Source organism: Somniosus microcephalus, chromosome 19, assembly GCF_052327205.1.
Source record: "Somniosus microcephalus isolate GS21.2 chromosome 19, FLI_Smic_1.0, whole genome shotgun sequence".
In the NCBI taxonomy this organism is placed as follows: domain Eukaryota; kingdom Metazoa; phylum Chordata; class Chondrichthyes; order Squaliformes; family Somniosidae; genus Somniosus; species Somniosus microcephalus.
The window spans coordinates 70,807,043-70,822,396 of record NC_141005.1 but is presented as its reverse complement, the minus strand read 5'-3'; the positions used below and the strand labels follow the sequence as shown (position 1 = coordinate 70,822,396).

At 48.9% G+C, this 15,354-nt stretch overlaps 1 protein-coding gene across 5 annotated transcripts in view; it reads right to left on the bottom strand.

The window, feature by feature from the left end:
- Positions 1 to 4,723: 4,723 nt before the first annotated feature.
- depdc5 (DEP domain containing 5, GATOR1 subcomplex subunit) overlaps positions 4,724 to 15,354 on the bottom strand; it is a 181,404-nt gene continuing 170,773 nt past the window's right edge. For 4 of the 5 annotated variants that reach the window (XM_085962009.1, XM_085962011.1, XM_085962012.1 and 1 more), the window contains 3 exons: positions 12,338 to 12,398; positions 9,161 to 9,243; positions 4,724 to 7,170 (listed from right to left, as the gene is read on the bottom strand). In XM_085962009.1, the coding sequence (XP_085818135.1) occupies positions 6,875 to 7,170; positions 9,161 to 9,243; positions 12,338 to 12,398 (440 nt within the window). In that variant the 3' untranslated portion in view covers positions 4,724 to 6,874. The remainder of the gene's footprint in view (positions 7,171 to 9,160; positions 9,244 to 12,337; positions 12,399 to 15,354) is intronic. The other variant, XM_085962013.1, reaches the window with a different exon arrangement.

Below are 15,354 nucleotides of genomic sequence, written 5' to 3'. Positions count from 1 at the left end.
CCACATCCCTCAACCCCTCTCTCCAGAAACACGTTCTATTGGTTCTTGAACCCAGACGCACCGTCTGCTTCAATCATCTTAACCTGGTGACTTCTTTCACAACCCTGTTATGCTTCGGGTGAAAATGATGAATAGAGTCAGGCCCAACTAATCCATATATATTTGGAAAATCAGACATTATTGAACAAAAATAAATCAATGTGTTAATGAGCCATTAAATTCACTGCCACAATATTTTGATTGAACTCAGCTGGTATATGTCATAAAGCATCTTACATTAATCTGTCACCAATAAATTATATTTTATGTTGCTGTGTTTTGATTCTCCATAGCAGTGCCAACAAAATGACTAGCATCGAGGCACAGCTGCTAATCCACATAAACAGACAGGTTAGAACCCATCGTAGGACTCACAAAGGGTTGTTCCAGAGCCCCGAACTTCCAGTCCAAATCAGGTCAATATGGCCATACTTGTTAGTGGTGCTGTAGTTTCAATGTTTGTGCCCGTTAATGGTACAGTCTTGATGCTTGTGCCTCTCGAGGTTTCAGACTCGATGCCTTTGCCTGTTAATGGTACAGTTTGGATGTCTCTGCGATGTCTTAGCTATGAACACCCCTAAGTCTTTTGCAACTTTCCCCTTGCCAAGTTCATCCTCGGAGAACACTTAGCTCCTATTTTTATTTAACTTTGAATACACAATCCTTCCATTTGCTGGCATTAAACTTAATTTGCCCGTCATCAGTCCAGGTGCAAACCCTGTCAAGCTCAGCTGCCTACTACTGGTCCACATACCCCTAGCTCGATATGACCTATAGGTTTAGTTACTTGCATTGAAACAAAGATTCCAGGTGATTTATGCGTACCAGGAAAAGTAGGGATCTCATAATAAAAACAGAAAATGCTGGAAATACTCAGCGGGTCAGGTAGCCTCAGTGGCGAGAAACAGAGTTAACGTTTCAGGTCGATGACCCTTCATCAGAACAGGAATCCCATCATTGATCCACCCAGAGCTGAGCTTCTGACCCCATATTCTCTCCATCACCAAGACCGCCTATTTCCATCTCCATAACATCGCCCATCTCCACCCCCGCCTCAGCTCATCTGCTGCTGAAACCCTCATCCATGCCTTTGTTACCTCCAGACTTGATTATTCTAACACACTCCTGGTCAGCCTCCCACTTTGCATCCTCCATAAATGTGAAGTGATCCAAAACTCGGCTGCCTATGTCCTAACTTGCACGAAGTCCCGTTCACCCCTGTGCTCACTGACCTTCATTGGCTCCTGGTTGAGCAACGCCTCGATTTCAAAATTCTCATCCTTGTTTTCAAATCCCTCCATGGCCTCGCCCCTCCCTATCTCTGTAATCTCCTTCAGCCCCACAACCCTCCTGCGATATTTGCGCTCCTCTAATTCTGCCCTCTTGAGTATCCCTGATTATAATCGCACAACCATTGGTGTCCGTGCCTTCTGCTGCAGAGGCCCTCAGCTCTGGAATTCCCTCCCTAAACCTCTCCGCCTCTCTTTCCACCTTTTAAGATGCTCTTTAAAACCTACCTCTTTGACCAAGCTTTTGTTCACCTGTCCTAATATCTCATGTGGCTGTGTCAAATTTGTTTGGTAACGCTCCTGTGAAACGCCTTGGCCTGTTTAACACGTTAAAGGTGCTATAGAAATGCAAGTTGTATATAACCCCTCCCCATTGCAACCCAGGTCCTCGCTACTCCTTTCCCTACAGCCAGTTAGTAATCCATGTTCCTGCCCTTTGTTTGTAAAGGAGTCTCATGTGGCACTTTATCAAAGGCTATTTTGATGTCACATAGCTTCCCCGCTCCATTTATTAATGTGTCACCTCTTCAATAAAACCCCCCAAGTTGATCAAACAGAATCGCCCCTTCTAAAGTCACATTGGCTCTCGTTTGTTCGGTAATTCACCGGACCCTTCGAACACACACACTGTTAAGTTCCTTTTTATAGAAGACCATAGATTTTTCAGCAGGCACTGCATCAGAAGCACAGGCACCATTAGAGTTCATGCCACTCGCCCACAGCGGGGCACAGATCTCGGGGGATGAGGCTGTTGTTGAGGGCAGTCGCTTCTCACTGTTTCTGCTGATGTAACTGCACATTGACGGGCCCAGGCACACACTGAATTCAGAATGTGCATATGAAGCTCCTTCTTTGTAAGGAGCACCAGGTCTGTCTGTTTCCATCTGCACAGCTGCTGTTTGCTATTGATATTTCTGTGCAAATTCACCTAATGGGCATTCACGATGCCATCTCATAATTGGTTGTAATTGGTAGTGCAGTGTGCCAGTTTCCATTCACAGTGATTGTGTGCTGCCAGGTCAGTGACCAGTTCGTTCACACCGAGTGTGTAAAGCCAGGTCAGTGACTGGTTCGCTCACACCGAGTGTGTAAGTAAAGCCAGGTCAGTGACAGGTTCGCTCACACTGAATGTGTAAAGCCAGGTCAGTGAGTGGTTCGCTCAGAGTGAGTGTGTAAAGCCAGCTCAGTGACAGGTTCGCTCACACTGAATGTGTAAAGCCAGGTCAGTGACAGGTTCGCTCAGAGTGATTGTGTAAAGCCAGGTCAGTGAGTGGTTCGCTCAGAGTGAGTGTGTAAAGCCAGGTCAGTGACTGGTTCATTCAGAGTGAGTGTGTAAAGCCAGGTCAGTGGCTGGTTCGCTCAGACTGATTGTGTAAAGCCAGGTCAGTGGCTGGTTCGTTCACACTGAGTGTGTAAAGCCAGGTCAGTGACTGGAAAGAGAAGGCGGCTCCCGTGGACCAGGAAATGATACCGGACCTGCTGTACCTTCCCAGCATTGTCTCCCAATTGGATCGATCTGGGACACAGGTTCCAAAACCACCTCGATTTAGCTTGGAACACTGGGAATTGACAGCATAGCAGAAGAGAGAAGATTGGCGAACAGAAAGAAATAGGACTCGCATTTCTATAGAACCTTTCACGACCTCAGGGCGACCCAAAGCGCTTTACAGCCAATGAAGCACTTTTTGAAGTGTAGTCACTTGTTGCAATGTAGCAAATGCGCAGCTAATTTGCATACAGCAAGATCCCACAAACAGCAATATGATAATGACTAGATTATGTTTTAGTGATGTTGGTTGAGGGATAAATATTGGCTAGGATACCAGGGAGAATTCCCCTGCTCATCCTTGAAATAGTGCCGTGGGATCTTTTACATCCACCCGAGGACTGGACCTTGGTTTTCTCATCCAAAAGATGGCACCTCAGACAGTGCAGCACTCCCTCAGTATGGCACCGGGAGTATCAGCCTAGGTTTTGTGTTCGAGTCCCTGGTGTGGGGTTTTAACCTACAACCTTCTGACTCAGAGCTGAGAGTGCTACCCACTGGCAGGAAGAGCCCGAGTTGGCCTATGTACAGTCAACACTTTTACCTTTGTTACACTGTAAAATATTAATGGCCCAGAACTTCGGGTCCCCACGGGTGAGTACGCACGGGGTACTCACCCGTAGGCTCAATGGAAGTGCTGGTTTCCTGCATGCGCGGGAAACTGGCACTTCCGTTCCCCTGAAAGCAGGGGTTAAGAGGTCGAACACGTGCGCAGGAGAGGCTGCGCGTGCGCATCGAACTTACCCTCCCGGGAAAACCTGCAAAAAAAGCGTAAGTCTCCAGAAGTTACACATATAAAAAGCAGGCGTAAGGCCTGCTACAAGGTAAGTGGTGAATTAATTAAAATTAAAACATTTTTTTCCCCACAGGTTTATTATTTTTAAATACTTTAAAGCAAGGTAAGTTTATTTTTAGCCCAGTTAGAAAATAAAATTATTTTTTTCAAAAATTTAAATTATTGTTTAAAATAGTTATTTCATGTAATTTATAGTTTATTTAAAAAATGTGATGTTTTTAAAAAATGTATTTGTAGAGTTAGTGATGTTTTGGGGCTCGTAGTATTTATATATTTATAGACAGCCCTTCCTGTCAAACTTATGAATGAAGCATTCCCTGCTCCGATTGGCTCCCCATGGCCCACGTGATCCCAGGGGACGCATCGAACTAACTGCGCCCCTGGGATACGCAAGCACTGTGCGCCGGCAGTTGGAGCAGGCCCAGGATCGGAATTCCACGCGGGCCCACAGCTCAACGGCCGGCGCGCTAGGTAAGTGCAGGTCGGGGGCTTACACCCGCGGGAAGCCTCCGACCCGGATTTCTGGGCCATAGTTAGAGGCTATTAAACCCTTTAGCAGTCTATGTGAAAGTAGGTGGCATATCTGCCCTTTGAACTGTTTTTTCCCCTCCTTTGTTTTGGTTGTCCTATAGAGGTGCTCTCGTGCAGATTCTGCAAGTTCTGAGGAAGGGTCTCCTGAAACATCAGCCGGTTTTCCTCTCGGATGGTGACGGGCTTGCTGTGCATTTCCACCTTTTTCTGTTTATTTGTAGAGACACAGAACTATAACCCAGCTTAACAACAACTACTTGCATTTCTATAGCGCCATTAACACAGTAAAACATCCCACGGCGCTTCACGGGAGCGATTATCAGACAAATATTGACACCGAGCCACATTAGGAGAAATTAGGACAGGTGACCAAAAGCTTGGTCAAAGAGGCAGGTTTTAGAGCATTTTAAAGGAGGAGGTCGCACCTACCTCGCCTCATGCCAGGCTTGAGTTTTGGGATTAAAATCTCAACACAGAGAAGAAAAAGACACCGTCACGTGAACATTTAGAGAGACTGGAAACTATAAGTGAGATATTTTAATCTTGTGATTTAAACATTGCACAGCCCAACAATTTCCTATCCAGAATTACAAAAATTGTAAAAAATAAAACTGAAGGATTTTTTTCTTTTTATTTGCCAATATAAGTTATGAAGATAAAGCTGAGGAAGAGTTAGTGGTGCTCGTTTCTCTTTCGAGCAGTCAGTCAGGTACCTGGGCGTGCCCTGGACCACAGACTCCAGCCTAAGTGGAAACAATGGGCCAAATCATGGCCAGGTCACTGACCGACCACTCCACAGGTACAGCCAAAGACCGAGTGGAAGTACTGGGGTTACAGATCACTCACTGGTAATAATCGGAGGAGAGGAATTAAGAGCATCTCACAAGAAATGAACTGCACAACATTAAAGTGCATTGGCTTACACAATTTCCCATAGTGTCCTGGTTCTAATATGTCAAGTGAGCCAGTGATTGCACGGAGATACCTCACATGCTCAATAAATGCTGTGCCATGTCTGCCCCTCATGGTTTAACGTCATCTATTTTCCAGGCCACACTGTCTCAACAGGACAGTGCGGAACACAACCTGATGCTTTACACACTCGGTGGGGGGGGTGAGAAAGAGACACGGCGACTCCACGCTAGAGAGGCTGGATTTACACACAGGGGGGATTCCACACAAGGGGGATGGGGGTCTGCTCACTTGGGGGACTCTGCGTGGGAGGGACTCGATGTGCCAGTCAGGCTGGTTTTCCCGTTTGTATAACTCGGCTGACCCAGGAGTGTAGATGAATATATTATTATTTTGTATAAATCGGGTCAATGAACAAATACTTTGAAGGGAGTTGAAAGTTTGAGTTCAGATTCGGGATTCATTCAATCGAAGCGATTGGGATTCCTTCAGTAGAGCTGAGTCTCTATCCGTCCTCTCGCCCTGCCTCGTGCAGAATCCAAGTTAGACTCCCATGCTCAGCAAACCCTGCCCCCCCCCCCCCCCCAAACTAGCTGAGAATACAGACCCCGGGGCAGAGTGTGCATATTGGGGAGGGGAAGGAGAGCAGAAGAAAACTATGGAAATGTCAGCAAAACCCCCAGGAAAGCAACAAAGTGGAAGACCTACTGACAGGGTGGGCAGTGTGTCCGGGTCCCTGCATGTGTCGGACACCGGGGATGCGTTACAACTCGGAAGGTGGTCACAACTGTGCTCCTCATGATCAGGACCGTGCTGTACGGCAACACCCAGGCCAGGTTTGCTCATGACCACTTGTGACCAAGTTGATATTTCTAAATTCCACTGGAACGTTCTGCTCTACGTGCAGCCTTGTGCCATTCCATTCCCTTCGAATCAAAACCAAAGGGAATAATTCAATATACAAAGGCTCAAATAAATACTCAACAGGAGAACCAGCTTATTCATTATCTGGACTCGACACTCAGCACAGGCAAAGGCACATAGTTATAATCTGTAGGGACAGAGTCAATCATTCTAATGAGCTCATCTAACGAAGGCTTGAAATTAAGCAAGAACCACAGAAACTGACAAGAGCTGGTGGTTTGGGAGAGGAGTTTGTTAATGAAGAGATTTGACTGCATAATGCAAGTTACCGGAAGAGCACCAGCAAAGGAAGCCCCTTCCTCTCCTCGGACATCTCCGCACTCCCTTCCGAAACGTTCATTGCTGAGAGTCCCAGGAACTCACGTCCTACTCTGCCCAACCAGATTCACTAACTATTCCAGGCCAGGCTTTATTCAGTGCGGCTGAAATTGAGATAATATCTGTATTTGTAGCCGATGTGACCAAATGTATGGCTAAGGCTGACTAGGACATAGCGGAAGCGGTTGGGTAAAGGAATCGACATTTGGTAAAACTCAGCTGAGGCAACGAGTCACGGAGTGCATGTGGCCCTGCGGACTAGTGTCACGCGTAATTACAACTTCACCCAAGCATTCAATGGGCACAGACTACGTTTCCAGTGGGCACTGACTACGTTTCCAGTGGGCACTGACTACGTTTCCAGTGGGCACTGACTACGTTTCCAGTGGGCACTGACTACGTTTCCAGTGGGCAAAGGCTAGCTGCATGTGCCACCAGCTGGATGGCTGCTTTTACACTGCCGATGACAGTGACTGTGGATCCCCGCTGTTCCCACCCACTCTGTTCGGAGTCTCCATCTCAGGGGGCACTGGAATGCATTTTCTCCAGACAACTCTCCCAGAAGTTGACCAGACGGTTGTCCCTGTTGGAGCAGAAGTCGTTGAAGTCCTTGAGCAGACGGTCGGCAAATTTCTCGTCGCCGGTGGCGCTGGATCGCCAGGTTTTGGTCAGCATGGTGTTGTAGGCCCAGTTGTAGCCGATTTTCTCCTCACCGAAGAGGCTCTGGGTGCTGGAGCTGGTGGAGTTCCTCCGCCGTCTCTGTTGGCCGCTGGTGAACTTGCGTTTGGAATATGGCAACTGAAGAAATACTGTACCTGGGGTGAGCAAAGAAATAACACCATTTTGGAATGAACAGATGGAGCACCTTCCACATCAGGGACAAATCAAAGGCTGCATCTTATATCTCTCACTAAGGGCTTGACCAGTGAACAAAAGCTTAGCGCTTTCCTTTGTCATTTGCAACATCATTGGACCTTAACCACCGCTCCCATTTGCTCAAGGACAGCAGGCACTGGTCATGAAGGATGGCCGCACCAGAGCCACTGGGAATGGAGGTGTGGGCTGGTGTTTGGGGTGGGGATCCCCATCGGTACACGGTCGGTGGGGTGGCCCACACCCCTGGGGTCTACCACATTCCAGGGCCACAGCAGCCCTCGCTGCTTTGCCAGATTTTCCATACTTCCCTGCTATTGTTCTGTAACCATTTGCACCTCCTCTGGACCCATCTTTTGTTTCTGTACTTGTCTCATTATCCTCACTCCTGCCCTCCGCCTTATCACAGACTTTTCCCTTTTGTTCTTTCCTCCTCCACCCCCCCACTCCCCTTTCTTTCCCTGCCCCTGCACTTGCTTAAAACCTGCTACATCTCAAACATCTTCCAGTTCTGATGAAAGGTCATCGACCTGAAACGTTAACTCTGATTCTCTCTCCACAGATGCTGCCTGACCTGCTGAGTATTTCCAGCATTTTCTGTTTTTATTTCAGATTTCCAGCAACCGCAGTATTTTACTTACGTTGTTTTCAGTTTTTGTTGGCTACTTGAGGTATTAAAACCAGTTAACATCTGCATTAAGCAGAGGTTAAAGGAACAGCTTACTAATGAGTTAACTGTCCGTACACTGACACTTGGTTTGGGGGATGGCTGAACCTTGCGATATGTCTGAATTTTTAGCGTCATCATTTTCACCAAGATAATGTCACTTTTTTTCCCCCCCCAGTTACTTAAAACATTTCCAGTTTCTGATCAAGCCTTTCCCCCCGGTTGGGAGTCGGAGCAGATTCCCCGTGGGAGAGTCGGGAATCTCCGAGCAGTCAGCAGCTTCCCCGTGGGAGAGTCGGGAGTCTCCAAGTTGTCAGCAGCTCCCCAGGGACAGTTGGGAATCTCCAAGTTGCCAGCAGCTCCCCTGGGACAGTTGGGAATCTCCGAGCAGTCAGCAGCTCCCCAGGGACAGTTGGGAATCTCCGAGCAGTCAGCAGCTCCCCAGGGACAGTTGGGAATCTCCGAGCTGTCAGCAGCTCCCCTGGGACAGTTGGGAATCTCCGAGCAGTCAGCAGCTCCCCAGGGACAGTTGGGAATCTCCGAGCTGTCAGCAGCTCCCCTGGGACAGTTGGGAATCTCCGAGTTGTCAGCAGCTCCCCTGGGACAGTTGGGAATCTCCGAGTTGTCAGCAGCTCCCCTGGGACAGTTGGGAATCTCCGAGTTGCCAGCAGCTCCCCTGGGACAGTTGGGAAATCTCCGAGCAGTCAGCAGCTCCCCAGGGACAGTTGGGAATCTCCGAGCAGTCAGCAGCTCCCCAGGGGCAGTTGGGAATCTCCGAGTTGTCAGCAGCTCCCCTGGGACAGTTGGGAATCTCCGAGCAGTCAGCAGCAGCTTCCCCCTCAGTGAAGGAGGGGACGCCGAGGACCGAGTCCCCACTGCACACCCCTCAGTGGTTGGTTACACAGGAGCTGCAGAAGGCTGCTCGCAGACCCTCTCAGCCGGGGAACACAGAGCAGGAGACCAAGAAGGGAGAAAATAACTAGAGGGAAAAACAGAACAAGAGGGGATTAAAAAAAAGTTACTTTTAAAATTAAAAAATTATTTCTGCGAATGCAAAATGGAGAACAGTAAATATTGAGCAGATCCAGCTCCTGCAGGAGGCTTTGGGTGTCCTGAGCAATGGGGACAAAGTGTTTTCTAGTTGGGTGGGAGAGCACACCCCCCCAGCTGCTACGGGTTCACCACCTGTGCAATTGGCACCCATGCTCGGTCAGTCTGAGCAATACACGATCGTACCTGCCCCGGAACCAGAGACTGGCACTCACCTGTCACGTGAATGTACTGCGACTTGTTCTCCGCAGGGAAGTTAAAGGCCGAGGCCGAGTACTTGTCTTGGACAAAACCAAACCTGGAACAAGGAGATAAGTGAGCAAGATAAATGCAAGTATAAAGCAGAAATCCTGGCCTCCTCGATGGAGAAGCTGTCACAGTGCAACTGAGCCCCACACATTAGGCTGGCTTGTCCTGAGTTAGTGAATCTCAGCTGGGGTGATAGTAAGGGTATTGCAGTGGGGAAACTTAGTGAACTCTAGATAGTACGCCAGAGTAATAGAGTTACCCAGAGTTCAGAGGGGAGCGGGAGAGAGGGGGGGGGGGCGGGGGCGGGAGAGGGCGAGACGGCGGGCGAGGGCGAGCGGGCGAGAGAGAGGGGGCGGGCGAGAGAGAGAGAGAGAGAGAGAGAGAGAGAAAGGGCACAAGAATTACGGAGTGACTGCTGCCAGCGACTGAAAGCTGTGCTTAAGTGTACTGCGCATTAATCTGGAACCGGAAGCAAGAGGTTTCTGCTTTTTTTTTTTTTACACAAGCCCGCTCCCTCCCGCCAGAGCCCCCAAGTCGCAAAGCGAACAACCAAAAAACCACTTAGACTGCGCATGCACAACCACTTTAACTTCGCTGGCAGCAGTAGTGTCCTTTTTTTTATTGCTCCGATGATTTCTTTCCCAGGTTGTTTGCAGCAGTGCCAGGAGATTAATTCCTGGAGACTCCAGGACAATCGGCAATCCGACTCCCAAGGGTTGCATTGTCTAGAGTTCACCAAGTACACTATTGCAGACAGTGCCAGTAATTTACCCTCGACGGGTCCACTTTACACGATAGTATTATGGCCCTGTTACACCAGTTTGACACCCACCCGCTGTAGAGTGGTATAAACTGACAGAAGAGTTTAACAGCTGTGTCTGTATCCCACTCTGGTCAGGTGAAACATGACCCTGTGCATGAGTGCTTAGCCACCTGCACAGTCTAACCACCTCCCCTTGACATTCAACGACATTACCATCGCCGAATCCCCCACTATCAACATCCTGCGGGGGTCACCATTGACCAGAAACTTAACTGGACCAGCCACATAAATACTGTGGCAACAAGAGCAGGTCAGAGGCTAGGTATTCTGTGGCGAGTGTCTCACCTCCTGACTCCCCAAAGCCTTTCCACCATCTACAAGGCACAAGTCAGGAGTGTGATGGAACACTCTCCACTTGCCTGGATGAGTGCAGCTCCAACAACACTCAAGAAGCTCGGCACCATCCAGGACAAAGCAGCCCGCTTGATTGGCACCCCATCCACCACCCTAAACATCCACTTCCTCCACCACCGGCGTACCGTGGCTGCAGTGTGTACCATTTACAAGATGCACTGTAGCTTCTTCGGCAGCATCTCCCAAACCGCGACCTCTACCACCTAGAAGGACAAGGGCTGCAGGCACATGGGAACACCACCACCTCCAAGTTCCCCTCCAAGTCACACACCATCCTGACTTTGAAATATATCACTGTTCCTTCATCATCGCTGGGTCAAAATCTTGAAACTCCCTCCCTAACAGCACTGTGGGAGGACCTTCACCTCACGCACTGCAGCGGTTCAAGAAGGCGGCTCACCACCACCTTCTCGAGGGCAACTGGGGATGGGCAATAAATGCTGGCCTTGCCAGCGACGCCCACATCCCATAAACAAATAAAAAATAAGTGCCCAGCTCACTGGCATCCTAATGCCAGTCCATGGCCTCGCCTCTCCCCGTCTCTAACCTCCTCTAGTCTGACAACCAATGCTCCCACTAATTTTCCTTTGGCTCGCGTGGCCCCTTTAACAGACTGCGTGGGTCATTCAAAATTCATGCGTTTTTTTTCTATTTCAAAGCCGGCTCACCGGCTGCACGGGACCTCTAGAGCGCTGCGCGGAACATTGCCTGCAACCTTCCGAGATCTCTGCGCTCCTCCAATTCTGGCCTCTTGCCCATCCCCAATTTCCTTCACTCTACCATTGGCGGCCGTACTTTCAGCTGTCTGGGCCCTAAGCTCTGGAACTCCCTCCCGAAACCTCTCCGCCTCTCTACCTCCTTTAAGAGGCTCCTTAAAACCGACCAAGCTTTTGGCCACCTGTCCCAATATCTCCTGATGTGGCTCGGTGTCAAGTTTTGTCTGATAACGCTCCTGTGAAGCGCCATGGGACGTTTAACTAGGTTAAAGGCGCTATACAAGTTGTTAAACTGTATCGATGGGACAATGGGTTGCAGCTAACATTAAAACTCAAGTTTAAGGACTTGGCGTTGCACCAGCTGCAGTCGCACGGCAGTCAGTGCGAAGCTGAGCTGGTGAGACCAGGCCGTCTCGCACCACTTTTGGTCGAGCAGAGGTCACGGCACTGCTACTGTAAACTGTGCCTTAATTCTAGATGCAAATCCCAGCATCTCCAGCCCCTTAATGCACTCGGCGATCTCACTGCTTTAAACCCCGGCTCCACTTCATTTAAAAAATACTCGGGCAGACAGGATTTCATTTGCCTGGCTGGGTGACTGCTGGTCTGGGCAGAACAGGGCACGAGGGGGCTATTCACAGTGTTAAACATTCACCGCACACATTACAATATAAAATAAAAACACCATTAAAAAAACGAGGATGTGCATCCTCACCATTATTCACAGGGCAAGCCGATGACACCAGCTTGGCACCGAGTGGAAATTTACCCAGGGGGAAAAATCAGCATTTGGCTAAACAACAAGCACATTGCACTTCAGGCAGTAATGCAGTGGGTGAAGTGCAGCGAGATGTGTTGACGTGATGAAGGCCCTACATAAAGAAGGTCTGTGATTATCATAAGGCCTCATGCACCCCCTGGTGGTTGCAGAGCCACACTGCCAGAGCCGTGGAACTGCCTGCCTTCATGCTGAGGAACTGGTGCATTATTGGGGGCAGGTGGGAGATTTAGGAAATTATTTAAAGGTGGAGAGGGGGAAAGGGGAAAAACAATTAAAAGATTACCACGGTGGACAAAACAGTTTTATTAGCAGAAAAAGTCTGTCCCGTGTAGGTTGAGCGTTTTAACTATTGTTGTTTGTACATATGAGCAATGAAATGATCAGTTTTACGCTTAAAACAAAGATTATTCCCCAATTAAAACCCGTGTGTAACAATGCCGCCCCCCACAAGTATCCTGAAGTACTGTACCTGGCAAGAATAGCCTCCTGCAGAAGCTGCATCCGATCCCAGTACGTCTCGGGCTCGAACCCTGGAATAACACAATCAACAGAGCAGCGAGATTAAATATGGAAGAGAGTGTAAAGGGCACGAGCGTAAAGGGCACGAGCGTCTGCTCACAACCCTGGTATCGTGAGTGAATTAGTCCCCAACCCCAACTGATTGGTATACCAGATGGGGCAATCCCCAAAGTGCTGATCCCACTATCCCAAAGTGCTGATCCCACTATCCCACTGTGCTGATCCCACTATCCCCAATGTGCTGATCCCACTATCCCAAAGTGCTGATCCCACTATCCCACTGTGCTGATCCCACTATCCCACTGTGCTGATCCCACTATCCCACTGTGCTGATCCCACTATCCCAAAGTGCTGATCCCACTATCCCACTGTGCTGATCCCACTATCCCCAAAGTGCTGATCCCACTATCCCAAAGTGCTGATCCCACTATCCCACTGTGCTGATCCCACTATCCCAATGTGCTGATCCCACTATCCCCAATGTGCTGATCCCACTATCCCAAAGTGCTGATCCCACTATCCCACTGTGCTGATCCCACTATCCCACTGTGCTGATCCCACTATCCCAAAGTGCTGATCCCACTATCCCAAAGTGCTGATCCCACTATCCCAATGTGCTGATCCCACTATCCCCAAAGTGCTGATCCCACTATCCCAAAGTGCTGATCCCACTATCCCACTGTGCTGATCCCACTATCCCCAAAGTGCTGATCCCACTATCCCAATGTGCTGATCCCACTATCCCCAAAGTGCTGATCCCACTATCCCCACTGTGCTGATCCCACTATCCCCAAAGTGCTGATCCCACTATCCCAATGTGCTGATCCCACTATCCCCAAAGTGCTGATCCCACTATCCCCAATGTGCTGATCCCACTATCCCCAATGTGCTGATCCCACTCTCCCCAAAGTGCTGATCCCACTATCCCAATGTGCTGATCCCACTATCCCCAAAGTGCTGATCCCACTATCCCAATGTGCTGATCCCACTATCCCAATGTGCTGATCCCACTATCCCAATGTGCTGATCCCACTATCCCCAATGTGCTGATCCCACTATCCCCAAAGTGCTGATCCCACTATCCCAAAGTGCTGATCCCACTATCCCAATGTGCTGATCCCACTATCCCCAAAGTGCTGATCCCACTATCCCAATGTGGTGATCCCACTATCCCAATGTGCTGATCCCACTATCCCCAAAGTGCTGATCCCACTATCCCAATGTGCTGATCCCACTATCCCCAATGTGCTGATCCCACTATCCCCAATGTGCTGATCCCACTATCCCAATGTGCTGATCCCACTATTCCCAATGTGCTGATCCCACTATCCCAATGTGCTGATCCCACTATCCCAATGTGCTGATCCCCCTATCCCCAATGTGTCCTGTTGATCCCACGGGGCGGGGCGGGGCGGGAGAAATTTTGCTGATGCCCTCCTCACCTGATAGGCACACGTCTGTTTTCTCCCAGTGACACAAGCTAATTTTAGTGCCCCAATGTGGGCCACAATCCCCTCTGGTGACAGGACACCTCCCCGCACTCTCAAGCACAACTCAAATGGCAGGCCAAAGGGTAAAGTCTAAACTTTGGCACTGAAAAACAACAAGTTATTGGTTGATTTGTACATTTCCTCAAATGCTGTGCATTATTCAGCATTAGAAATATATTAAAGAGAAACTGCTGCTATTAGCAGGATAGATGATGAGAACACTGCTAAATGAAATGAGTATTCACGGCTTTAAAGGGTTGAATTTAATTAAATAAATCATGACTCTGTTAGGACCTCGTGACAAAGTGAATATTTGTATTCCATTATTTAACACGGTATTCAATTGTATCACAGTACATAAGGGGTTAAGAACTTCATACATTGCCGCAGTGTTTGTCTGAGGGAGGGACCAAGCTATTCAATTCAAATACAAACATTGGTTGAAATATGGGGTTTGATTTGCTGGTTGAACTTTCAAGACAGTTATTTAAATTCTACTTGGCCTCAGTCCACGGAATTTAACAGCTTCTCTTTTTCAAATCAGGGATTTTATCTGGAACCTTGCAAAGAGGTGTAGTCAAGTCAGATAACGTCGTTATACAGCGAGAAAAAGAAACGAGCACGTGAGGTAATGACCTGCATCTTAGTTTAACACGGGAGTTGCAATCTATTTATTATTTTTATGCCAGGAGCTAACTAAAATAGCTACCATAAAAATGTGTTGTGTTATTGGAACTATTGACTTTTTCTATTACTGTTTCATCAATTAGTTTGACAGTGAAAGCCTATAACACAATGTCTAGTGTCATGTTACTCTGTTGTCAAAGAAGATCCTGTGGAAGCACGGGACAGAACTTGCCATTGAAAGAACCTGAAAAGTGTTCTCTGCTTGTTACCTGAGCACGTACAAATTTTACCTCCATATCAGGGCAAGTGGGGCGTAGGGAGCTTGGGGGTCACCTACAGGCGTAGTCTAAAGGCAAGGGGAGAACAATAGGTGGGCAAAAAGTCATCTGAATTCAGAGGCTAGGTAGAGTCATAGGGGGAGAAATTCAGTTGTTAGCGCCTTAAGAGGGCGATAAGTGGGGCGCAATGCGGCTAGCGCCCGGGCGCGGTGAGACCTGCGCCTCTCACGAAATTGAGCGGACATTTAGCGGCGGCGCAAAACCGCAACGCCCGCTGAGCTGCGCGCGCAGATCCTGACGTCATTTCATGGTGCAACGTCCTTGGGGCACCCCGAACCGGAACTTCAGTGGCGCCCCCCTCCTTTCCGCCTGTCGCTCCCAGCGACTGGTTGACTGGAATGGTTCCCAGTCGCTGTGGGGCTGGGGGGGGCGCTATTTAAAGGGGGCTCTTCCTGGCTTCTTTGTGGTAGCCATTTCTGGACCACTCCTGTCTGAGAGAGAGAGAGATTTGCAGAGAGACAAAGGGAGAGAGCTTTCTGCATTGAGTCAGCGCTCGCACAGGTACTTCTGGC